Source organism: Cucumis sativus, chromosome 2, assembly GCF_000004075.3.
Source record: "Cucumis sativus cultivar 9930 chromosome 2, Cucumber_9930_V3, whole genome shotgun sequence".
NCBI classification, from domain to species: domain Eukaryota; kingdom Viridiplantae; phylum Streptophyta; class Magnoliopsida; order Cucurbitales; family Cucurbitaceae; genus Cucumis; species Cucumis sativus.
This window is the reverse complement of record NC_026656.2, coordinates 12024608-12048456: the sequence shown is the minus strand read 5'-3', so window position 1 is coordinate 12048456 and position 23849 is coordinate 12024608. Positions and strand designations below refer to the sequence as shown.

Sequence of the window (23849 nt, the reverse complement as noted above, 5' to 3'; positions counted from 1 at the left end):
GGCCTATAGAGTCAAAAAATTTCAACCCATAATCTCTATTTATAGCGTTCTTAGGGCTTGAGTCTGGTTGGTCTATAGACTAGACTCTTTCACTCAACCACATAAATTTGGATCATATTTAGTATTTTGGCTAAATTAAGCTTATTTTTTAGCTGCATTGAACTTAGTCGAAGTAAATAACATTTAATTTACTAAAATAATTAACTTGATCCAACAGTTCTAATAAAAACATATGTTATCATCAAAATTGGTCCATTTATGTTTTTAATTTTAATTTGAGACACGTGTCAATTTCTTAAATTAATCTTTAAATTCAATTATTTGTATTTTTCATCATTCACTTAGTAAATAACGTGACAATTTGTATTTGGTCTCAAAATTTCTTATTCACCAATGTTTTAATGAACTCATTTTAATTTTCTTATAATAATTTTATAGTTTTATTATTTTTTTCTATGTAGTTTGTGCCGCTTAGTTTTTTTTTCTCTCTCTCGACAATAAATCTTTGCACGAATGTTTAAATTAGAATTTTGCAAAATGAACAAATAAAAATTATAGTTTGTTGTTTTACTTTTTTTTTTTTGAAAAAAAAAAAGAACATTAAAACAAAATTATATATAATAATGTGTTTATTTTTTATCATGTTAAAACTTATTATTTCTTGGGAAATTGAAAAAATTAAATATAAAGATTTTTGCATGGAAGGTGGAATGTTTTTTTCCTAATCCTTTTAAAAAGAATATACTCTCAAAACCATTACAAACACATACGAGTGATTAGTAATTTAGTACTTATAAGAATAGAATAATACAATAAATGAGGATAAGGTAAAAGAGAAAAAAAAGTAGTGGTTCATCATAGAGCTAAGGAAAGAAGTGTGGATAATGTGGAGAGATCAGTTGTGAGAGATAATAGATCAGAAAAGAAAAGTATTAGCAAAGACCCAAAGGCACACACAAAAGCTGATTAATTGAAAATGGCTGCTACCTCTACCTCTATCAACATCTTCCCATTTCCCTCCTATCAAATTTTTAGAAGTAAAAGAAAATCATCACCCAATGACATTATTGTTCCTTTTGCTGCACTGCCAACATCTAATTTGCTGCCCAAAAGATGCCAGAAGTGTGGAGGTAAAGGGGCCATTGATTGTCCTGGATGTAAGGTTAATATCATCTTATAACTCGATTCTCTCTCTTTTAGCTCTCCCTTCTTGATTTCCAGTCGTTGTTCAGTGTGTGACTTGACATATATGCATATTCTATGTTGTGCTGCAAGTAATTAACTACAGCTGTTATATTCCTTGATAAGAAAAAGGAAAAGAAAGTGAATGGTGGATAAAATAGAATGTCGATCCCTAGGAACTTACATAAGCAATTCGGTTGATGGGGTTTAGTATGACAAAGATGGATGAGATTGTGAACTCTCTTTAGAGTTGGTGAGCTTCAAGAGTACTTAAAACTATCATTCTTATGTTTTATTAAACCCTCATATTACACACTGCAAATATCCTATCACTTCAAACTCCATATTTCTCACAACTACGAAAGGCTTCCCAATTTCATTTTCTGGTCCTCAAACACTCCATAAGATGATCATCCACAAGCTTCTTATATTGTCAAACTACCCCCTAATTGTTTCAGAAACCTAAAAGGAGATTTTATGACACATATGATTGATTTTAGGGAACGGGAAAGAACAAGAAAAACGGAAACATCTTCGAGCGTTGGAAGTAAGTAATTAATCTCACATAATTCTAATATACATATCTTTTACTTTGAACTTAAATAACTGAAGGTAGGGCTAATTTGATATTCATAAATTGTTTGATTTAGATGTTTTGAGTGTCAAGGATTTGGATTGAAGAGTTGTCCTCAATGTGGAAAAGGAGGCCTCACTCCAGAGCAAAGGGGAGAAAGATAAATGCATTCAACACAACAGCTCCTAAATAAACCCTTTATATATCTATACATATACTTTCAATTTGATTTTTATATTTTTCCTATTGTAACAATGTGTTAATATATATATATATCTCATTAGCTTTCTAATTCTTATTATATTTTTGTATATTAAATGTGTTTTATTTTCTTTAATTTTTTCATTTTAAATTTTGGGTGTTTGAGAATATTGTATACTCAAAAATTATGTCAAAGTAATATAGTTTAAACCAATGAGCCAAACTTATTTAAACGATGTTGGGTGGATTTATTAAGGAGTCGAGGGCACATGTTCTTCTCATCTTATCGTTTTTTTGTATTTTAATATTAATTTTGAAGTATCAGACTTAACATATATATTAAATAATGTTTTATTTTAACTAAGGTTAAGAGTTTGATTCTTTTATTTATTTTTTTCTTTTTTTATGCCGTTTTAAAATTCACGTATTTACATTACAAGAAATTGAAGAATCAGTAAAACATTGAGATATTCTTTTAACATTTTTTAGTGAGTTTATTATATAATCTCGGTGATATTTTTTTTACATTTTTTAGTGAGTTTATTATATAATCTCGGGTGTCCTCCTATGTAAAATTTCTAGATCCGCTAATGGCTTACACTAATTTAAATGTAGTAATTAAATTCAAAATATTGTCAAATATAGTATTCTTAAAAAATATATATACAAATATAACAAAGTTTTGTCATATTTTATGAGCCATAAATTAGATACCATAAGAGTTAGTATATCACTCATATGTTTTGCTAAATTGCAACGTTTTTAAAATTTTGTTCTATATTTAGTTATTTTCTATAAAATTGCTAACTAGGATGGCAAAAATCCCCCATTATTATTATTTTCATATATTTAAATTGGAAATTTGTTTATTTGAAATTATTGTTTTTATAGGACAATATCTTTGAAATAAAAATTGTTTAAATCATCCCCTTAGTAGTCCTAATAAATTTAATACACCAATATTACACTTGAGTGTAAATAAGTATTTTCCTTACATTTTCCTTTATTATATATTTTTTGGAAAGCATTTAATTTGAATCTACAAAAGCTTTCTTTAACCTTTTTAAATAATAATAATTTTAAAAAAATAATTGTTTTTAGTATTCATAGACTAAATATGACCACTAACATTAGCATAGTTCAACTAGCACTGGCAAGAAGTCTCGGTATAAATCTCCACTCAGCATTTATTACAATATCTTTGTAACAAAAAAATATGATAAAACTAAAAGACTTTCTAAATTAAGTTGATTTGGTAAATATGACAAATAATATCTTTTCCAAACTAAGTTTTGTAGATTTGTTGACTAACTAATTTGGTAGGTTTTGCTAACCAACCAATTAAGTTTAAATTCAATTTAATGTTTAATTTTACACACAATTAAATCTAACTAATTTGGTAGATTTGTGAACAAACTTGCATAAAACACTCTCACATTGTCACGGTGCCAAGACACTATAATGTTTAAGTTAGTATTTAAGTTGATTTTAGCTAAACAAGAGAAAGAAGCAGTGTCCAATCTTTCGTCTTTTTAAAAATTACCTTTTGATGTGGTCGAATAAAGCTAAGATAGTTCTCTAACATACATCCACACAATTGCTAGTGATTGTGCGCTTTCCTATGTTTTTTTTTTCTTTTGCACCTTTTGAACTTGATATGGTGTGAATTTAAAACCTCAAAATCATAACGATAATATACAAGAGTTTGATACAATTTGTTAGTATTAAATTAGCAAACATCTTAAATTGATTTTTAACGTTGAAGTTAAATTTATAAAATACTAACCTACTTAGTGGGTTCTTTTTTAAAATTAATATGATTGATAGAAATTATTTTAAAAACTACAATAGCTTTAAACGTTCTTGATTCATGTGAATTGTGATTTATGTCACTTCTAATTAGGTGAATTAAGAAGCAAATGATCATGGGGCATCAATAATAATGAGATACTATAGCATTCCTTAGCTTCTAATCAAGAAAAAGTTTCTCAAACTCACATATTTCTTTTCCTTCAAAAACAATTCTTTAATTGGACGGTACCAATGTAGATACATTAATGGGGCAACATCTATCGTTTAGATTAGGGGTGAAGTTCAAAGTCTCTTTTTCTTAAAAACTAACTCTGAACCGACCATAGTCGATTTAGTAAAGCGTCAAACTGACCTCAACTTTGATGGGTGATGATCGGTCGATCGATCAGTGTTTGTCGAATCGGTTTAACACTTAAAAGTACTTATTGGAAATTCTTGATTTAAAACTTTTTGAAATCGACCCTTCTCATTTTTTGACCAACCGACTTTGGTTTGGTTGGTTGGTTCAATTTTTTGATTTATCATGATCGTCCCTAGTTTAGATTTTAGGTTGAGCTTGATTGATTTTTTCGTCGCCTGTCACCCATGTATCGATATATATTTCCTAAATCTTTCTATATTTTATTCTAATTAAGGAAACATAGGAAAATAATGCCTACTAGACATGTTTACTTGCAATTGTATAAGCATCAACCAAAGAAAATAAATAAAAAATGTTAGAATAAATAATAAATAATAATAATCCAATCATAACCATGTCATTAAGCCCTTAATCTATGTGGCAACGTAGCATGTCAAAATAAGCAACAATACGTCACTAATATAAATATTGCGTAAATAATAAACACGTTACCGTGTTTTTAAAAGATAGTTGTTTTAATGTTAAAGCAATTATCAAATTGTTGTTTCAAATACATAAAGTAAACTAAAACGCTCACAAAGTCTTAAAAAATATCAGAGACATCTAATATGAAATTTTGCTATGTATACTTGTAAGTATATCATTAGACAATATCTATCAGTGGAAGAGTTTACTATATTTATAGATATATTGATTTGTATTTTTTTATATTTGAAAACAACACTAATTTAAAACCATAGAATGTTCACCAGATATTTTGATTTTACAAAATCTTTCTAAAAACGCCATAATGTCAACCTTCTATTATCAATATTTCTATCGACATTTTCATGAAATTATAATATCAATATTGATAATTTAAACTTTATTATTTTTAAAATCTAAATATAGAAAAGTAAGGGATCTTTTAAAAAATAACAAAATATTTACACGATAATTTCAAAAATGGAAAGAAATGGAAAAAACTCACAAGCCCACAATAAAAAATTTAAAAAATATCTCAATTAATTGCACGCCTAATAAATTTTAAAAACCATCCTTTAGTATTTGGGACATGATCTAGATTGATTGTTTAAATTTGGGTTGTCAATTATGATTTGAACTATCGTTTATTTCAAATTAAATAACAGTTTAAAAAAACTTGGCAAAGGAGAGAGAAAAAATTGCAAAAGGAGAGGAAAATGACTATGAAAAGAAAAAAATAGTATCAGAGAAGGATGAAGATGAAAAAAATCTAAAAGGATGTTATAAACTAGGGTAAAAATATGAAATTCTGAAAAAAATAATCAACCTTAATGGACATTTCTTAAATTGTTCTATGACCGTAAATATTTTACTATTTTGTTCTATTTATGAAAATTAACTCAAAAGTAATCATTTAAGTAAATAAAATAAAAAGAAAAAAAAGGAAACATTTTGTCCAAAAAAAAGAAAAGAGAAAAAGGAAAAACTCTTCAATAAATTTGGAAATGAAAGCCATTTCTTCGAATACAACTGTACCTTAATTTTACAATCTACATTATTTTGGGACCATTCTCCAACTAAAAAGTAATCTCAAAATTACAAAGGAAAAATCCAATCACAAACCACTAAATACAATCTGATCCATCAAACTTAAACTCAGCTTACAATCTGATCCATCAAACTTAAACTCACTCAACTAGTTAAGATGTATAGATGTATCATTTGAAGATTAACCACACCACTCGAGGTTAATAAACTAAAACAAAATGATGATAATGTTCATGGAACAGTATGAACTTGGGAAAGCATAGAAATTTTACTTTTCCAGCCAAAGAAAACATTAGACAACTCTTATCAGAAAATGCATATACTCTCTTCTTTGTCTGTCTCAGGCTGAGAATTAAGCATTTACATTCCAAATACTACCATCAAAGCCTGATTGATATCACGGCTATGTACAATTTTGCGGATTTTTCAAAAGCTAAATGGGAAATAAAGAAAAACATGAACTTAAAAGGAGATTCTCTTTCAAAATATAGGCTCAGCCGAAGACAATATATTCCAACCTGAGACAAGAACATGATGAGCAAAGAGTAAAAAGGAAAAAAAGAGTTAAAAAGGCACCTCTAGGATTACTAATCCTCGATTGCCTGTCCCCCCATGCTAACAACGAAGCTAACGTTTTATGTCAGATCTGTACAACTGTACTTTATAACCATGTAACTTCCAGAGATCAGTTTCTATCAACAACCTCAGCAGGCAAGTTAAGATCAAAAAAGTTGCCAGCAACAACTTCTGCTCTGGCACGTTTCCTAGAAGAGCATCCGTTCTCCTCGGAATTCAAGCTAGTCAGTCGTTCACATTCCGACAATCCTCCTGCATTTGTACCATCAGTAAAACTTTTATACCCACTATCTATCTATCTAAAGCAGTATTTGCAGGTAGTTTCCCTTATAAATTGTCTCAGGAATAGACTAAAAAGAATTTTCGAAAAAAAAAAGAAAAAGAAAAAAGAAAACTACCCGTCAAATAGGATCAACCTAAAGAAAGACCAAAAACTGCCAATTATCTATCTTGTTTAAGAGATGTAGGTTCGAAATCAAAACTGGATTAAGAAAAGTGTAGAAAAGTACTCTCCACTACTTTACCACTTGTACCACAGTCAGATGGCGGATATTTATCTGAAGTATTTGCTTTGCTGTTCCAACAAGCAGAAAGCTCCAGTGCCTTCTCGATGCCCTTCGACTTGTAAGGAGCAATATTGTGGATACCCAGTTCAAGAGAACCCAGAAGATCATTCTCAATACAGTCATACCTGATTGAAAATAGGACATGAGTTCCAAGAGGCTTTACACACATTTAGAAGAACAGATTGTTCAAGTGCACTTACATCTTCTTGCAGAGGGTATCGGTGATAACTGACAGATTGATGACTTGCATGCGTATCTCCATTACCTTATCTTTAGTATATTGATCGAACGGCTCTTCTAAAAACTTGGAGAGCTTCTCAACATTTGCCTCAAGTTGCTGTTGCTGGTCCTCAAATAGATGCTGCTTTATCTCCCTTTCCGCCTCAGTCATCTCATCTTTGAATAGCTCATCCCCAAACATATAGAATGCAAATGGGTAAGAGTATGATAGAACCCGCCTTGATCTGAAAAGTCTAGACAGTCCATTGTTTACCCAACTAAAATCTCTGAGCATGGATTCCCTCTCTTCTGAAATCGAGATCTTCTCTTGTATAGATTCCTTCAACTTGCTTTCAAGCTTAAAAGAATCTGTATGAGCTTTGTACCGATTATGATAGTGCATATACCGATACAAATCCCGTTTTGCTCGCTCAGCTTTTTGTTCTGATTCTTCTTTGTAACGCCCACAACTATGACCAGAAATGCTTGACCAAGTATGCTCACGACCCGTAGCTCCACCACACAGCCAACTGTGCCAGAAGGGTGGGAATTAGAAACTTAGACACACTTGATAAAATTAAAACAGGTTGAGAAGAACAAATAGCTAAAATAGACACAAACACCAGATTAACAGATGAAATTAACAACTGCACTATGTGTATCTAAGTATCTGTGAAATTGTTTTTTACCATAACAATTAGAAAAAGAAACAGAGTTCTACTATAAGAAGCTTAAGTTTGAAAGCACTAAACGCTGGCTTCTATGAATTTATATTCAAATTCGAAAGAGTTTAATCTATTATTTGGTAAGTTAAAAGAAAACAAAATACCCATCTTTCACACGCCTCAATACCTTCATTTCCTTAGAAAGGGACAGAAAGCAAACCAAATGGCTAGATCCTTCAGAACATTTTCACATCAAATGAAATGCAGAAAATAATTTACGGAAGGTAGCTAACATCATGTATGCTTTCAAGAGAAGAATTCAGATAAATTTTAAACAGAAATATCTTCATTTCAGAAATTCTTCAAATTAGCCACATGAAACACCTTCTGATGACATGGACTTACTTTTAAAAGTTAGCTACCACTTGAAAACAAAATAATCGAAGTCTATAAAAGACTAGGCATGCATCAACTGAAAAACATCTGCACAAGCGCTCATGGACAAACTCAAAAGAGTCAGACAATCACATTGATCTAAGAAGCACCGGTTGGACAACTTATTTGGAAATCTATTGAATATGTAACCATTCGTCTAATATCGAACCTAACTATGAACTGTTTGAATCTGAAGACTACCATACTGGCCGATACTTGCAATGTGAGCCTCAGTTTCAGTAATATATGACAATGAGCTATCTGCCTTAAAGTCTCAGCAATGTATGAAAGAGATTAACGCTATCTGAAAGTTTGCTTTCAGGTCTTCTATTTAAGTAATGTTAAACAGAATTCTCCATTTCACCCAAATGAATTTATTGAAATGATTATAAAAGTTAGTATAATCCTTACCAAAATGCCTGACCACAGATGCAGCTGACGAGGTTACAACCTCCATTCTTTTCGACGGGTTTATGGCACTTTGGGCAGGGCTTTGTATGTACTGTAATCCAGTTAACAGTTTCAGATTCATCTCTGCACTTCTTAATCCAAAGTTCCCACATCAAACATGAACACGGTGAGTGAGCCTCAGATAAGCAACTGAAACAAAATTGAAGACCACACGAGCATTCTACTTCACAAAACTCATCATCCTCCACGCGTATAGCATTGCCGCAATGAGGGGTACTTGGACACCACTTGACTCTTTTGTTGTCCTCAATGTATGATTCAAGAAGAAAACGATCAAATTTATTGGCAAGATCTGGATGCCTTTTACTAACTAGAGTCCTAACAACAGCTTCATCACAAATTGCATTGCATTTGTGGGCCATGCATCTGATTCTCCGACTTTGCCCCTCATTTATTTTCACAATGAAATGTTCAGTCCAACCTGAGGCAAAACATAAAATGAATTTGATCTGAGGTAATTTCATTCCACAAGAACTGCTTACAACTAACAAAATCTGTCAATTTTACAATATCCGTTCACAAGGCCACTGGAAATAGTTTTCAAATAACTCCAAAAGTAGAGTGCAATGATTGTGCATGTACGATGAATAAGGGAAAAAATGCTTACAGTTATTACAAAAGCAATGACCACAATCCACTCTCGTTGCATCATTGCCATGTACTTCCTCCATGCAGATATCACACATCACCATGGAAGAAGCCTCAGAGGAAGTATTGCTTCGATTCTCAATCATAGTAACACCAGCTGTAGCAAACAAGTGATTTTTCCCTTTCTCCACAAGTACAGCAAACAATTTCTCAACATCCCATCGGTAATGAATAAGTAATGTCCGAGCATGGTATTCCCTCAACGATAGCAAGTCCATAACTCTACGCATGTCCTCCTTCTACATGAAAACAAAACAACCCTAAAATCAAATTCAAAGAACAAAAAAGAATCCAGGTACCCAATAAAATATAAAATCAGAAAAATCATCTTTTATATGACAAGGGGAAAACAGAGCTAAACCTGTGCCGCAAGGAGAGATTCTTTCGTAATAACCTGAAAACAACAACAACAACAAAAAAAGGTCTCCATAAACATGATCAATGAGAAAATTCCTATAATGCCCAAATTACAAGCAGTATATCACCCAATTCCGCCGCCTCACCATCACAAAGTAGGAGAAAAGCTGAACTTTTATGATTAATAATAAGAAAGAAGGTAAAATTTCAGCAGAATGAAAATTCATTCACTGCCATCAGAAAACAAATAGGGATATCTCTAAAAAATTGAATCAAGAAACAAGAGATTTTAAACTTGGAATAAAGTAGAAAGGAAGTAAGGAAGGGGGAATTGGAGTCTGAGAAGAAATAGAATAAAAATACCTTAGTAGAGGGAGTTTTAGGAACCCGCTGAATTTCAGAGTCCTCGTTCTCAAGACCATGAAGAGAATCTCGATCGGAGTCATAATAGTCCTCATCGCTGCTAATACAGTCGTCCATTGATAAAAGGGGAAGGGGTAATTGGGGGAAAAGAAGAGAAAATGGAAAGAAGAAGAAGAAGAAGAAGAAGAAAGGCGTAAAGGTGAGTGGGTAAAATACAAAAAAGGGGTGAAAGAAAAAGGCAAAACAGAAATAATCGATAACGAGATTCGATGAATAAATCGGATCCGGAGAAATCGGGAAACGCCGGAGAACGTTTCCCTCCGGGAAGATCGTTGGAAAATCCGGCGAAGAGAGTGAAAGAACAACGACCAAATGGTGGGAGTTCTTCCGATGAAAAATTAAAGTAAAATATAAAAAATAAAATAAGAACAGAAAAAGGCAAATTTGAGAGAGAAGAGACTATACGACGTCGTACTATCGTTTCATACAGACGACATCGTTTTGGGCTAATGGAATATCTGGTTGACGATTGCTGTGCAAGCTTGGCATCTTGGAATCTTTTTGCATTTCTTTTTTTTTTGTTTTTATTTTAAATCTTTTAAACTAATTATTTGCATTTAAGTTAAAGCAAAAGATTTGAGATAATAATAATAAGAAGAAGAAGAGATTATTATAGTAGTTTCAGGAAAGGAAATTTTAGAATCTTTAATTAATTTTTTTTTCTTCTAAATTTTGAATTATTTGCCTTAAATATTTTGGTTTGACTAAGAAAAGTTTTAGAGTAAATGTGTTTCCCTTTTTTGTAAATAATTTAATTGTTTAATTGAAGTAATCTTGAACAAGTAAAGTACTTTTTTTATCCAAAAAAAAAGAAAAATGGTGCTACTACGGTATTTTCATTTATAAATTATGGTTATAAGTGGGTTTAAAAAATAAAATATTCAATTTATTAAGCAAACATTTTGTATTTAAAATATAATATATTACATAGTATGAACAGAAGAAACGTTTGGTTTCTCTTTTGCCTCTTTTATTTCAGTAATACATTGTAACTATGGTGGATACATATTTTGATCTGTTCAAACTGGACCCATCAGCATGAAAACAAACAATCAAAATCCTTAAACCCATAATTCAAAGTTCTTCCGATTAAACAACAAAAAGTTGGATTCTTTTCACTGGGAGTTGTTCCATTCTTGCCACTTTCAACCACTCACACCAACAATGGTTCCCATTGATCCATTTATTTTAGTACTTTTAAGTCTAGAAATTTCCCACATTTGGACTTTGAATTTGAATCTTAATTACAAATTACCAACAATGTTGGGTGTTAATCCTTCTCCGTCAACGTCGATTCTTCCTTCTTCCTCCACCACCATTTCTAATGGCGATCTCTCTGCAGAGCCCTTGTTTTCCCCATCGCATACAGTTTTTTTCACCCAAAACCTTCTCCGGGGTCGGAGCTCTCCGGTGCCGGAAACCCCTTTTGCTCCGGTGCACAGCTGATTCTTCTTCTTCTCCCAAACCGGTCGATCCCGATTTCGACCCGAAGCTGTTCTTGAAGAACTTTTCCAGAGGTGAAAATTATAATCGGAAAGGGTTTGGGCATAAGGAGGAGACTATAAAGCTCATGAACAGCGAGTTCACAAGTGAGTTTTATTGTATTTGTGATTTTAGTGTGTTGTGTGTATTCTTGTTTTGTTGGTACTGATTTTTGTATTCAATTGTGGCAGGTGAAATTGTGAATACTTTGAATGAAAATGGGTATCAGTTCACTTGGGGGAAAGTTACTGTGAAATTGGCTGGAGCTTATGGGTTTTGTTGGGGAGTTGAGCGAGCTGTGCAGTTTGCTTATGAAGCGAGGAAACAATATCCAAGTGAAACAATTTGGATTACTAATGAGATTATTCATAACCCAACTGTTAATAAGGTTCTTGAATGGCTTAACTTTTCTTGCCTTTACTGTTTCATCGGTTAGATCATGACCACAAAAGTTCAATCACATGTCTAAGTGTTCTTAAAAGGGTAGTTAAGTTAGGAATTATGTGTTCGTACAGTTGTGAAAATGGAGTTCTTTGAAAAATATGCTCGCAACATAAAGAGAAAGTTTCTCGATTAACGTGCAAACTCTAGTGAAAGTGGAGTTGAGTTATTTAACTCCGACTTGGGAAGTTGGTAGGCCAAACACTCCCCTAAGTACTTCAAAATTCATTTCAAATAGGATTTGATTCTTTAGTTATCACTATTGAGTTTCCCCTGAGTTTCACAAATGTTGAGTTGTTGTTACACTATTCTATTTAGTGACACATGTGACTTCAAAAGCTACTGACATAATTATAAAAAGATAGATCCATGCTATAGTAGAATAGTTCTAGAAACATTTCTGTGGTTAAGAACTTCTTCCAAGTCCCAAGTTTAGATGATCCTTATTCTTTACACGCTTTTTTCTTTTCATGTTGTTCTCGTCTGTTTTGCTTTTATGGTAGTTGTTGTTGGAATGTCTTAAATCTGTTATCTGACACTTCAAACAATTAAGTGTGGACGGTGGAGGGAGTGCCTCAAATACCTAAGTTGTATTCTTATTTGTTATGTGTAAGTAATTTACAATTTTCACATTTGGGTTTAGAGAAATGCTCAAATCATAGAGGTGTCTCTCTCCTCTGTTATCTGAATTATTCTTTCTAATAATAAACCGTTCTCCATGTGTCCATGGATGTAACTAACACACTATTAATGAAACATGTAAATTTGTGTGTCAATTCTCTTTTGCTTTATGTTTAGTGCTCATATGTGATTGTCGCTTCTTAACTAGCTAACAAACATGATGTAAGAAATATCATTTTGTAACTCCTTGAAAATTCTTGTGTGTTTGCAGCGATTGGAGGAGATGGGAGTGCATAACATTCCTTTGGAGGAAGGAAACAAAAGATTTGATGTCGTTAACCCCGGCGACGTTGTGATTTTGCCGGCCTTTGGGGCTGCAGTTGATGAAATACTTGTACTGAATGATAAAAAAGTTAAGATTGTTGACACAACTTGCCCGTGGGTTTCCAAGGTACTCAAAAAATCACTCTCACTGCCTTTTGTGAATGTTTTTTCTTTTGGCCAATTTTCCACTTCCACTTAATAACATCATTGAAGGACAGAAGGCATAAACTAGTTGTTGATGCTTAGATGCATTTTTTTCCATATAGGTTTGGAATGCTGTTGGCAAGCACAAAAAAGGAGAATACACGTCGATAATTCACGGTAAGTATCGCCATGAAGAAACCATAGCAACTGCTTCTTTTGCTGGAAGGTACATCATTGTGAAAGACATGGCAGAGGTAAATCCTTGGTAGTTTTGTCCCTTTTTCAACATGTCAGACTGTTGCCACATAAAATAAGTAAAGAATTTCAAAATTAAAATTCTAAACCTATGTCAGGCAGCATGTGTATCCGACTACATTCTTGGGGTTGAACATAATGGATCAATCTCAACCAAAGAAGAATTTTTGAAGGTACAACATGATAGCTATTTGCTTAGCCAAACTTGACAATATTTTGTGGTAATGTTCATGATACAAGTTGAGTTTCTGGCTTGTTTGTAGAAATTCAAGTCTGCTGTGTCAAAAGGATTCGACCCAGATATTGACCTCATGAAAATTGGTATTGCCAATCAGACCACAATGCTCAAAGGGGAAACAGAAGAGATTGGTAAACTTCTGAGCTATTGATGCTATTTCAAACCGTAATTTCGCAAGAAACTTGATTTTATTATTCTGATAACAGGAAAACTGATGGAGAAAACTATGATGCGGAAGTATGGAGTTGAAAATATTAACGAACACTTCATTAGTTTCAATACGATCTGTAATGCCACTCAAGTAAGCACTCCATTCTTCGTACACTGTTGTACATGTAAAAAAGGTCGTGTAAAGCTTTGGTTCATTGAGTGGCATTAATATGTTGGAGTTTGTAAGTTTGTGTATGGGGTGTAGAGTTGTAAGATGAAGTTCATTGATAAATGTAAAGAGTAGAAAAAAATAGGAAGATGAAGTTACTTGATTAATGTAAAAGATAGAAATATAGAGAAGATGTTCCTTGGTAAATGTAAAAAGTAAAAGAAATGGAAAGATGAAGTTAGTCGATAAATGTGTGAACTTTAATAGTGTATACTATTATAATTGAGTTTATAAAGTTCATATAAATAGCAAAACCTTCCTTGTAGTTAACTTACAAAATTGTGTATATACTTGAGATAAACACCATGATGGTGATTGAGGGTGTTGTTTTCCTTAGGTGCGCCAAGATGCAATGTACGAGCTGGTGAAGGAAGATGTGGATCTCATGTTAGTTGTTGGTGGATGGAACTCAAGCAACACCTCTCATCTTCAAGAGATTGCAGAGGCTCGAGGAGTCCCATCGTATTGGATCGACAGCGAGCAACGAATAGGTCCAGGAAACTCAATATCATACAAGCTTGCTGTAAGTCTTAATTCGTCGTGTTGATCCAATGATACTATACTTTCCAGTTCCATCTACATCTTTCTTTCCAACTCATATTAACTTGTTTAATCGAATGGCAGCACGGGGAGCTGGCCAACAAAGAAAACTGGCTACCTGATGGACATATCACCATTGGAGTTACCTCTGGTGCCTCTACACCAGATAAGGTAAGTTAAAAGTTACTGTCAAAGAATGGAAATGTTAATCTGCCATTTTCCTTGACATTAACTTTTTCTCAAATGGGTTAAAAATTTTAGGTTGTTGAAGATGTTCTTAAGAAGGTTTTTGACATCAAAGGGGATGGAAATGCACAGCTCCAATCGCTTGGATAAAGTGTATACTTAACTGTTTTCTTTTTCTTTTCTTTTTAATTTTTGTTCTTGCTATATATGTTATGTTTGGTAAGATATTTGCTAGATTATGTTTAGTAATTTAAAGATAGTGATGTGACAAAATAAATAGACTTGAGACATTATCATATAAAATAATATAGGCAAATGCTTGTTGAAGTAGAAAGAGGTTGTTCCAAAATTCTTTTTCTTTGAAAAGTGGATTTGATTCTTGTCTTATTACTTTTTATTTGGTTCTATTAAGCTGATAATTGACACAATCTTAGTGTGGATATGACATGGTAATAAGATTAGCAAGTGATTATTTGTCATTATGTGTGACACAATATAATAACCTTATTGGTGTATCCATCAATTTTAATACAACGATACGTAGGATTAGATATTCGTGTCTCTTATCATTTTGTCGAATAACTTTATTGGTGTATCCATCATGTATGTAAGAGTCTAAATTTTGTTGTGAAAAAGATATTTCTTTTTATTGGATAAAACACACCGATATAAATGGAAGAAATGAGTGATCATTCTCTATATTAAGATTTTTGTACGGTTGATCCTTTTCGTAGGCATTAATATATGAAGTTGTTATATGCTCGACAAACAAATGAAATCTAACATTTGGATTTTATTTAATTTTAGTCTCTATAGTTTAATGAATCTTAAATCTAGTTTTTATACTTTCATTAAATCTTGGAGTTAGAACTTGCAAGTTATTTTTTTGCTGAATTTGGTTAGGTAATAATACAGTTTAATTATTACTTTGATGTTCGTGTATTTGTTCATGTACTTTCAAAATATTTGTTAAAAGTATAGAAGACTAAAGTAAGTATTTTGAAATTGATAAGACAATAATTGATCAAATCTAAAAGTACAAAAATTCTTGCGTTCAATCCCAAGAATATAGTCGCATCCATAAATAATAATAAATTTTGCGGAAAACATATTTTTGAAACTTAAATAGAGACAAAAATTCAACAAAAAAACCAACGTGATAAACTATTTTACAAACAAATTAATTAATAGAACATATAACAAATGAAAGAATGTAATTACAAAGTACACAAACCCAAATTAGATGGATGTTTAATCAATTAGGGATGTTTTATAATTCTTTGCAAAACCAGAGTCCTTGCCCTTGTAATGTCTCTACTACACAAATCAGCTTGAACACCCAAATCCTCAACACTCTTCATGAACACTTCAAGTTTCTTCTTCATCTCCTCCACCACAAACTTCAAAGCATCCTCTTTAATTGCGAAATCTGCTTTCTCCAACATTCCTTCGATCTCGATCTCGAGCTTCTCGACAAGAATCCGAATGTTGTCCATGTCTTTAATGGCTATGTATGTCCCTACTTGCATTGAGTTTATCACTTCCTTTTGCCCTTTCACTGCATTCTCATAGCTCTTCCATAAAGAATCAATCCATTTTCCCATTGAACCTAAAGGAATGGAAGAAGCAGCGGACAGCGCTGCTGCAACGGGTGGTGCCATGATGACCGTTGCCACCACGGAGCATATTAAGACGGCGGCGAATGTGGCGGCGAACATCATGCATGAGAGCTTCCTCCATGTGCTGATGGACTTTAACTTCTTGTCAAGTTTGTTTTTCTTTTGTTGAAGCTTCTCAAGCATTGCCTATTGAGAATATGAATAAATGGTTAAATAATTTATTGCAACCTATAGTTATATACTAAATTTAAGTTCTGAGGATTTTGTTTGTAAATTAAAAGAAATATCTATACGAAGTTTTGGGGAAATTACATTTTTTTTCAGATATAAAATTCAATTTTATATTTATCAAATTAATTAATATAAAGTATTTACCGCATTTTAAAATTTCTCAATACATTTAAAATTTATAGGGCTAAAATCGTAATTTTAAGCATAAACATGGGGTTGTTTAAGATTACCGTTTGGTGTTTATAAACAGAGTGGAAGATTCTGAAGAACTCATCGGTGAAAGGGTCGCCGGAGGCTTTAAAATTCCTCAATTCCCTCAAGGTTTTATCGAACTGATTCGGACCCATTTGAGATTCCCTTTCATCTTCCTCAAACTGCCTCACCGCCATTAAAATCATCACCTGACTATCTCGAGCTCGCTTCAAACAGTTTTCCAGAGCAGTACAGAAATCCAACGTCTCCAAGCTATTCTCAAAGTAATCTTCCACCAGCTCAAACAGTTCCTGATTCTTCCAGATATCCTTTTTACATTGCAATATCACTCGAACCACTTCTTGGTTCATTTCCAGCAAGCATTCAGTTACCTGTTTCAAGGAATCAAATGACAGAGCTCTGACTTCGACCCCGCCATCGTCGGCTAATGTTGTGAGTACTTGATTTGCTCTGGCTTGGAGAGTTTTATCGAAGGAGCGGACGTCGTCGTCGGCTCGACATGCCGCTTCGTAAGCGGCTACGGCGGGTTGGAGTTCTTCGGTGGTTCTTTTGGTTGTGTGGTGGTTTCCCATGGTGATTGCAAAAAACAGAGGAAATGGAAGATGAAGATTGATTGATATGAAACAAAGATTATTGAGAGAAAGAGAGATGAATTTTGAAGTTGAAACAGAGATGGAGAAGAATAAATAAACCGTTAAAGAAAGAAGAAGAAGAAGAAGAGAATGGCTTGCACGCATGAAGAAAAATGGAAGAAGACGGCTTTGGGCTGCTAATTGGGAAGGGAAGCAATCTCTCTCTTACGCCATTAATCAATACATACCTTCAATCACTTGCCCTAATTTCCATTTTTACAATTTTTGTTATTTACTTTTTAAAGCTTACCTATCTATTAAATTGCAACTCTATTTATAGTCTTTGAAAAGTATTGAAATTGTCTAAAAAACAATGGTTAAATCTACCTTAGATTAGAAAATCAACCTAAACATCATTTTACATGTAACTTTTGGATGAATAGTCTTGCTGGATGATTTTAAAAGAAGAAGCAAGTGAACTAAATACTTCATATAATAACTCAAGCAGCGAAGTGTGTTTAAATTACCATACTTGTACAAGCACTCTCACTTAGGTTAAGTTGAACCGTATAAGTGAATCGAAAAGATTCTAAAAGTGTGTCGGCTTCTTGTACCAACAAAGTACGTTTGTTTTCTTATAATTTCTTAATCATTATAGAAGTGTTTAACTCGCAGGTTTAAAATCAAATGCGTCTGAAAAATTGAATGTTGGTGGACTTATTTGATAGGGTTATGATGTTTGAGAATTATAAATGTCCGTTTTTAGAAGAAGAAAAATGTAGTTTATAAATTAGAAATGAAATAAAAATAAAAATGGTAAGCTTGCAAGAGAATCCTTATTCTACCATTTAAAAAATTACAAATTAGATGAAAAAATATTTTTTTTGGTAAATCCAAAATTTAAGTTTGGTAAATAAAATTATCAAAAATAATAAATTACTCATATTTTAGAATATTATTTATGGAACAAATATAATTTAGGGATATTTTTAAAAATAAGAAAATAAAGTAAAATATTTATAGTTTTATCAATAGTCTTTTCCACATTCCTCTTTCCTCTTCCCCTTACCCTTTTTCCGTAGTTTTGTATTTGGTTTATTTTCTGTGTCTCCTCAGATTAATCAAAATTTCAACAACTTCAACCGAGGGGCGGCGTTGGAGTCCATCTACCATCTTCGATTTAGAAGGTGGTGGGCACTGGTCAGGCATTGAGATTCACTAGAGTTTTGCAGCCGGCGATACCACCCATGCCCATGCCTTTCACTTTCACTTTCACTTTCACTTTCATTCATCCAACACTGCGCTTGCACCATCCCCGATCTCAAACTACAACCTATGCTTCTCTCTCACTCTACTCTAACCCTACACTTTTCTGATTCTGCGCTGTTAAGAAACCCTTTCGATCCCATGCCCAAATTTTCCATACACCAATTAAACCCCCTCACAATCTCTCTTCACAAGCCGGCGCGCCTTTCTCCTTTCTTTTATTTTTCCTCTCTCCCTCTTTCTTCCAACTCAACTCCGGATGCCCAAAATGAGCTCTCCATATCACCTCAAATATTCAAATCCCGCCCTCAATTCGGTTCCTATAAACTGGGGGATGCTACATTTTATCGTTTGATTGAGAACTATGCAACTTCTCGGGAATTCCATTTCATACACCAAGTTTTGGATAGAATGAAACGTGAAGGGCGGGTCCTTACGGAAACTATTTTTATCCTAATTTTCAAGGCTTGCGGGAAAGCTCATTTACCTGGGGAAGCTGTGAATTTTTTTCACAGAATGGCCAACGACCTTCATTGTAAGCAGACTGTAAAGTCATTCAATTCAGTTCTTAACGTAATTATTCAAGAGGGGGACTTTTCATACGCATTCAAGTTTTATTTGCACGTTTTCGGTGCCAATAGCAAAGGCTTTCAGCCCAACCTACTTACTTACAATTTGATTATTAAGGCACTGTGCAAGTTAGGGCAGATAGATAGAGCTGTTGACACTTTTAGAGAAATGCCACTGAAGAACTGCAATCCCGACGTCTTCACTTATAGTACATTAATGAATGGGTTATGTAAGGAAAGAAGGGTAGACGAGGCAGTGTTTTTGCTGGATGAGATGCAAGCAGAAGGCTGCCTTCCAAATCCCGTGACATTTAATGTGTTGATTGATGCACTAAGCAAGAATGGTGACTTGAGTCGAGCAGCAAAGCTTGTGGATAATATGTTTCTCAAAGGTTGTGTTCCAAACGAAGTGACTTATAATACCCTTATCCATGGTTTGTGCTTGAAAGGAAAGTTGGACAAAGCTCTTAGTCTTTTGGAGAAAATGGTGTCGAGTAAATGTGTTCCTAATCAAGTCACATATGGAACAATCATTAATGGTCTTGTTAAACAAAGAAGGGCCGAGGATGGAGTACACATTTTGATGTCTATGGAAGAGAGAGGACAAAAGGCAAATGAGTACATTTACTCGTCTCTCATCAGTGGTTTATTTAAGGAGGGCAAGTCTGAAAATGCCGTGAGGCTGTGGAAAGAAATGGCAGAGAAGGGATGCAAACCCAACGTTGTTGTTTATGGTGCCTTTATAGATGGTCTATGTCGAGATGAAAAGCCAGATGAAGCCGAAGACATTTTGCAGGAAATGTTAAGTAAAGGTTTTTTACCAAATGCTTTCACTTACAGTTCCTTGATGAAGGGTTTTTTTAAAAAAGGCGACAGCCAAAAAGCAATCCTTGTATGGAAAGAGATGATGAGTCAGGATATGAGGCACAATGTAGTTTGTTGTAGTGTCTTACTTAATGGCCTATGTGAGAGTGGAAGACTAAGGGAGGCGTTGACAGTGTGGACGCACATGCTCGGTGAGGGACTTAAGCCTGATGTCGTGGCTTATAGTTCAATGATTAAAGGTCTTTGTGATGTCGGCTCTGTAGACAAGGGCTTGAAGCTTTTCTATGAGATGCAATGTCAGGAGCCCAAGTCCCGACCAGATGTGGTCACCTATAATATACTTTTCAATGCCCTCTGTAGGCAGGATAATCTCACCCGTGCCATTGATCTTCTAAATAGTATGCTCGATGAAGGCTGTGACCCTGACTCATTGACATGCAATATCTTTTTAGAAACTTTGAGGGAGAGGATTAATCCACCACAAGATGGAAGGCTGTTTTTAGATGAGCTCGTGGTAAGGTTACTTAAGCGAGAGAGAAAACTATCTGCTTTGAGAATTGTAGAGGAAATGCTCCTAAGATTTCTGCCACCGGAGCCATCAACTTGGTCCAGAGTCATTCAAAGAACATGCAAACCAAAAAGGATTCGAGAAACCATAGACGAGTGTTGCAGAAGTCTGTATGGATAATGACGTACGTCTCTCTCTCTCTTACACACACACTCTTTAAGTCTCACTCCAGTGAGAATTTTGCTGGACGTACTGACAAATTTAGGGAAAAAAGATAATAAATCCAACAATTAAGTGCCTCTGCAACAATTCGCTAGAAATTCAAGAAATTTCTAGAACTTTGGTGTTATGGAAGGCTTAATCTTTTGTGAAGTTAAATTCTTAATGTCTCAAATTTGGTACTCTTTGTGATTTGACTGAAGTTCTCTCTGCAAATGCAAGACAAGGTCTGAGATGCTAATAGCCTAATACTAACTTATTGAGCTTGAGAAGTATGCTTTTCAAATTTCAAGATGGTGTTCGAGAGTTTTACCTTTTCCATCTGAGAATAATAAATATTGGTTCCTTATTTTCATGTATGGACAATTGGACATTACAAGCAAGCATACTTATTTTTCATTCCAACATTGGTTGCCTTGAACTTTCTGTCTCAGTTCTTATGTACTTCATTATTCTGCTAAAATGTGATTTTATTCTGAATAACCGAAGTCATTTTATCCCCGTTCAGAGACTGGACATTACAAGCAAGCATACTATTTCTTGAACATGCATCATGGAGCTACCTGGGTTTTAAGGGTATAAATTTTTAGTTTCATTTTTTAAATTCCCTTTTTAGTGTAGGCTAATGGAGTTTAGAAGGGAGTTGGGGGTTATCACCGTCAAGAAATGTATGAACTTATCTCGTATCCTTACAACAGTCTATTTATATTTTTTAGGGGTTGGAGACTGGGAGAAGAAAATTTTGGTGAACCGAAGTAAAATTACCAGAATATAGTGATAACGGTACTTTTATATTGATCATCAGATATTGTTCTTGGGGCTTCTACTAGTATGAGGAGGTGATATGGGGACGGCTTCTGAATTATCAATCTATTTCGATTGCAATGAGACTTTTGTATTCTTTTGTATCGCTCAGTTGTCTTTGGCAGAATTTTAACTCATGTTGATATTTTATCCTTATTATTGATCAATATGAAATTATCCAATTAGGCCATGCAATAATCTGTTATCATTCTTGTATGCTTCATTTATGAGTTTGCATGATCTCTTTATATAAGCAGGTGGAAGAAAATAATGTCTGATCGTGATTGAAAGAGTTGTTGTGGATTCAGCAAGGAGTTGGTTTCAGAAGTTCCAAAATAGAGTGAAGGGAACTGTATGTGACAATGAGGTTCAGGATGTACCTTCAATTGCGATGAAGCAGAAAGTTGAGGTTGCCCAGCAATATATTGAAAATCATTACAAATCTCCAATGAAGTCATTGCAAGATAGGAAGGAGAGGTGCTTTTTTTGCATGTATACTTTTTATGTTTAAATAAATTAAATGGTATGGTTACAGTTGATGGTTTTCCATGCGACCATGCGATCTAGAAGACCAGAAATATAATACTTATAATAAAATATGTGCTGGGGCCATTAAATTCGTATATGTAATATTTGCACTTATATTGAGTTGATCATAATGTTTCTATCCATGTTTTGCTATATCTTAACTCTTAAGTATGATATTTTGACAGATGTTGGGTGTTGGAGAGGAGGCTTGCTGATGCGGATGTTTATGAGGAAAACCAAATAAATGTCGGTTAAATATTTAGAACCATAAGGAGACAGAATACATGTGCCTTCGTAGGCATAAAATGGGCGCTGATGACTTCGAACTTTTAACAATTATAGGAAGGGGTGCGTTTGGGAAGTTTCCTTTCTAACTCCTTCGTCATGTTATTGTTTGAACTTTTAAAACCCAACCATTCTTTATTTATTGTTCACTTTTAGCTTATTGTTTGTTGTCTAATTTCCTTTTTATCTCATTCACTGATAATACTACAAAAAGACACATACAAGGGATCTTACTATGAATCGTTGTAGTTTTTTGAAAAGGTTCTTTTGATAGTTATTCTTTCTTTAATATTTTTCAGGTTAGACTTGTAGAGATAAATCACAGGTCACGTGTATGCAATGAAGAAGCTTAAGAAATCTGAGATGCTTCAGAGTGGGCAGGTATTTCTAAAACCTTGGCCCTACATTGTTGCTATGATGGATTGACTTAATATCACATATTTTAGTTGATGGTTATCCACCCTTCTAAATTTCAAATCGGCTTGTGTATAGTATGTCTAGTATGGGATGTGAAATTGGTGAAGAAGAACTTATTATTTTGTTAAATGAAGGATTGGAAATTAGATCCTATTGTAGAATACTTTTGTAACGTCTTGAGTTTAGAATGAGACATGAATGAATCGATCACATTGGAATGAGAGGAATTTTGAGAACATAAAAGTAAGGTTAATAGAGACTTTTATGTATTTGTATGTTCGTAAAATAAAGATAATATTTTATGTACTTTTATGATGTGTCAAAATAAAGATAATCTAACTTCTTAGACAATAATTAATAACTCAGTTATGTACTTTGTCAAACACTCGTTCATAAGTTACAAGTAATAATATTGAATTGAAAAGCTACATAACTACTTGAACTTGGTTAATTAAATACATTTTTCATGACATTTATTAATGGTTGATTGCTTAAAAATTTTAAATTATGTGAAAATCATAATAAATTAACTAATTAAAATAAATTAGAGTGAGAAACTCCGATACACTTTTATAAAGAAGAATCTACAAGTAATATAACTTTAGAGATAGATAAATAAAAAGAAGCAATAATAAATCATGAAAAAATAAAACTGAATTAAGATAATCATATTATAAGGCTTTTATCATTATCTTGAACATAACAACATAATATTAAAAACAAAAATTGCAAAATATTTGTCACATGCTTAAACATATGTGTCCAATTCATTAATTAATTTCTTTGGATTTTGCATCTTAATTAGGAAAATTACTTTCAATTAATTTAACCACAGGATTGGATTATTATTTCTTTCACGATTGATATTAGAATGAGAAATTTATTGAAAACAAATTTAAAGAATGTGACGTATAAAATTAAAAATTCATTAACATAAACATCATTGAATCTATAGTGTAATATTGAATTTTATTTGTATTTCATAAAATAATTAGAGTTTTTAATTTGGTGTCATTATACATTGAATCTTTTGAATCCTTCAAAAGCTTTGAAAATAATTTGAAATTTTCTTTGGAAATCGAAAGGGAAAATATCTTTTTATCTCACTTTTTATTCCTAAACACAAAATAAACATTTGAATCCAATTTACTTTTTAAATTTTAAAATTCCACCCTTTTTTA

General features: G+C 33.1%; 5 protein-coding genes across 13 annotated transcripts; 3 read left to right on the top strand and 2 right to left on the bottom strand.

Annotated features, from left to right (window-relative positions):
- Positions 1–842: 842 nt before the first annotated feature.
- LOC101218183 (protein PHOTOSYSTEM I ASSEMBLY 2, chloroplastic) lies at positions 843–2171 on the top strand. The gene is made up of 3 exons (XM_004153072.3): positions 843–1162; positions 1683–1729; positions 1833–2171. The coding sequence occupies exons 1-3, from the start codon at positions 977–979 to the stop codon at positions 1918–1920; spliced, it is 321 nt and encodes a 106-aa protein (XP_004153120.1). The 5' UTR covers positions 843–976; the 3' UTR covers positions 1921–2171.
- A 3711-nt stretch (positions 2172–5882) lies between these two features.
- LOC101205066 (probable E3 ubiquitin-protein ligase ARI2) lies at positions 5883–10349 on the bottom strand. 2 transcript variants are annotated; one of them, XM_031881116.1, is made up of 7 exons: positions 9943–10349; positions 9584–9616; positions 9182–9461; positions 8515–8995; positions 6985–7533; positions 6752–6909; positions 5883–6470 (listed from the first exon to the last, which is right to left on the bottom strand). In XM_031881116.1, exons 1-7 carry the CDS (start codon positions 10057–10059, stop codon positions 6328–6330), a joined length of 1761 nt encoding a protein of 586 aa, XP_031736976.1. In that variant the 5' UTR covers positions 10060–10349; the 3' UTR covers positions 5883–6327. The 2 variants fall into 2 exon arrangements, with proteins under 2 accessions (XP_031736976.1, XP_004153333.1); XM_004153285.3 differs by having other exon boundaries at positions 6743–6909; positions 9943–10348.
- Positions 10350–10995: 646 nt separating this feature from the next.
- LOC101205824 (4-hydroxy-3-methylbut-2-enyl diphosphate reductase, chloroplastic) lies at positions 10996–14999 on the top strand. The gene is made up of 10 exons (XM_004145352.3): positions 10996–11591; positions 11676–11872; positions 12818–12997; positions 13137–13268; positions 13368–13442; positions 13533–13638; positions 13714–13808; positions 14224–14409; positions 14511–14597; positions 14688–14999. Exons 1-10 carry the CDS (start codon positions 11327–11329, stop codon positions 14760–14762), a joined length of 1398 nt encoding a protein of 465 aa, XP_004145400.1. The 5' UTR covers positions 10996–11326; the 3' UTR covers positions 14763–14999.
- A 661-nt stretch (positions 15000–15660) lies between these two features.
- LOC101210857 (UPF0496 protein At4g34320) lies at positions 15661–17644 on the bottom strand. Its single transcript, XM_004145292.3, has 2 exons — positions 16693–17644; positions 15661–16417 (listed from the first exon to the last, which is right to left on the bottom strand). Exons 1-2 carry the CDS (start codon positions 17410–17412, stop codon positions 15872–15874), a joined length of 1266 nt encoding a protein of 421 aa, XP_004145340.3. The 5' UTR covers positions 17413–17644; the 3' UTR covers positions 15661–15871.
- A 641-nt stretch (positions 17645–18285) lies between these two features.
- Positions 18286–22974, top strand: LOC101205939 (pentatricopeptide repeat-containing protein At4g20090). 8 transcript variants are annotated; one of them, XR_004214515.1, is made up of 6 exons: positions 18287–20599; positions 21143–21210; positions 21351–21417; positions 21696–21915; positions 22152–22314; positions 22551–22974. XR_004214515.1 is itself a non-coding variant. In XM_031881041.1 (2 exons), exon 1 carries the CDS (start codon positions 18583–18585, stop codon positions 20593–20595), a length of 2013 nt encoding a protein of 670 aa, XP_031736901.1. In that variant the 5' UTR covers positions 18286–18582; the 3' UTR covers positions 20596–20599; positions 21351–21633. The 8 variants fall into 8 exon arrangements, 1 of the variants encoding a protein (XP_031736901.1); XR_004214514.1 differs by having other exon boundaries at positions 21351–21473; XR_004214519.1 differs by lacking the exon at positions 21143–21210 and having other exon boundaries at positions 18286–20599.
- The last annotated feature ends 875 nt before the right edge of the window (positions 22975–23849 follow it).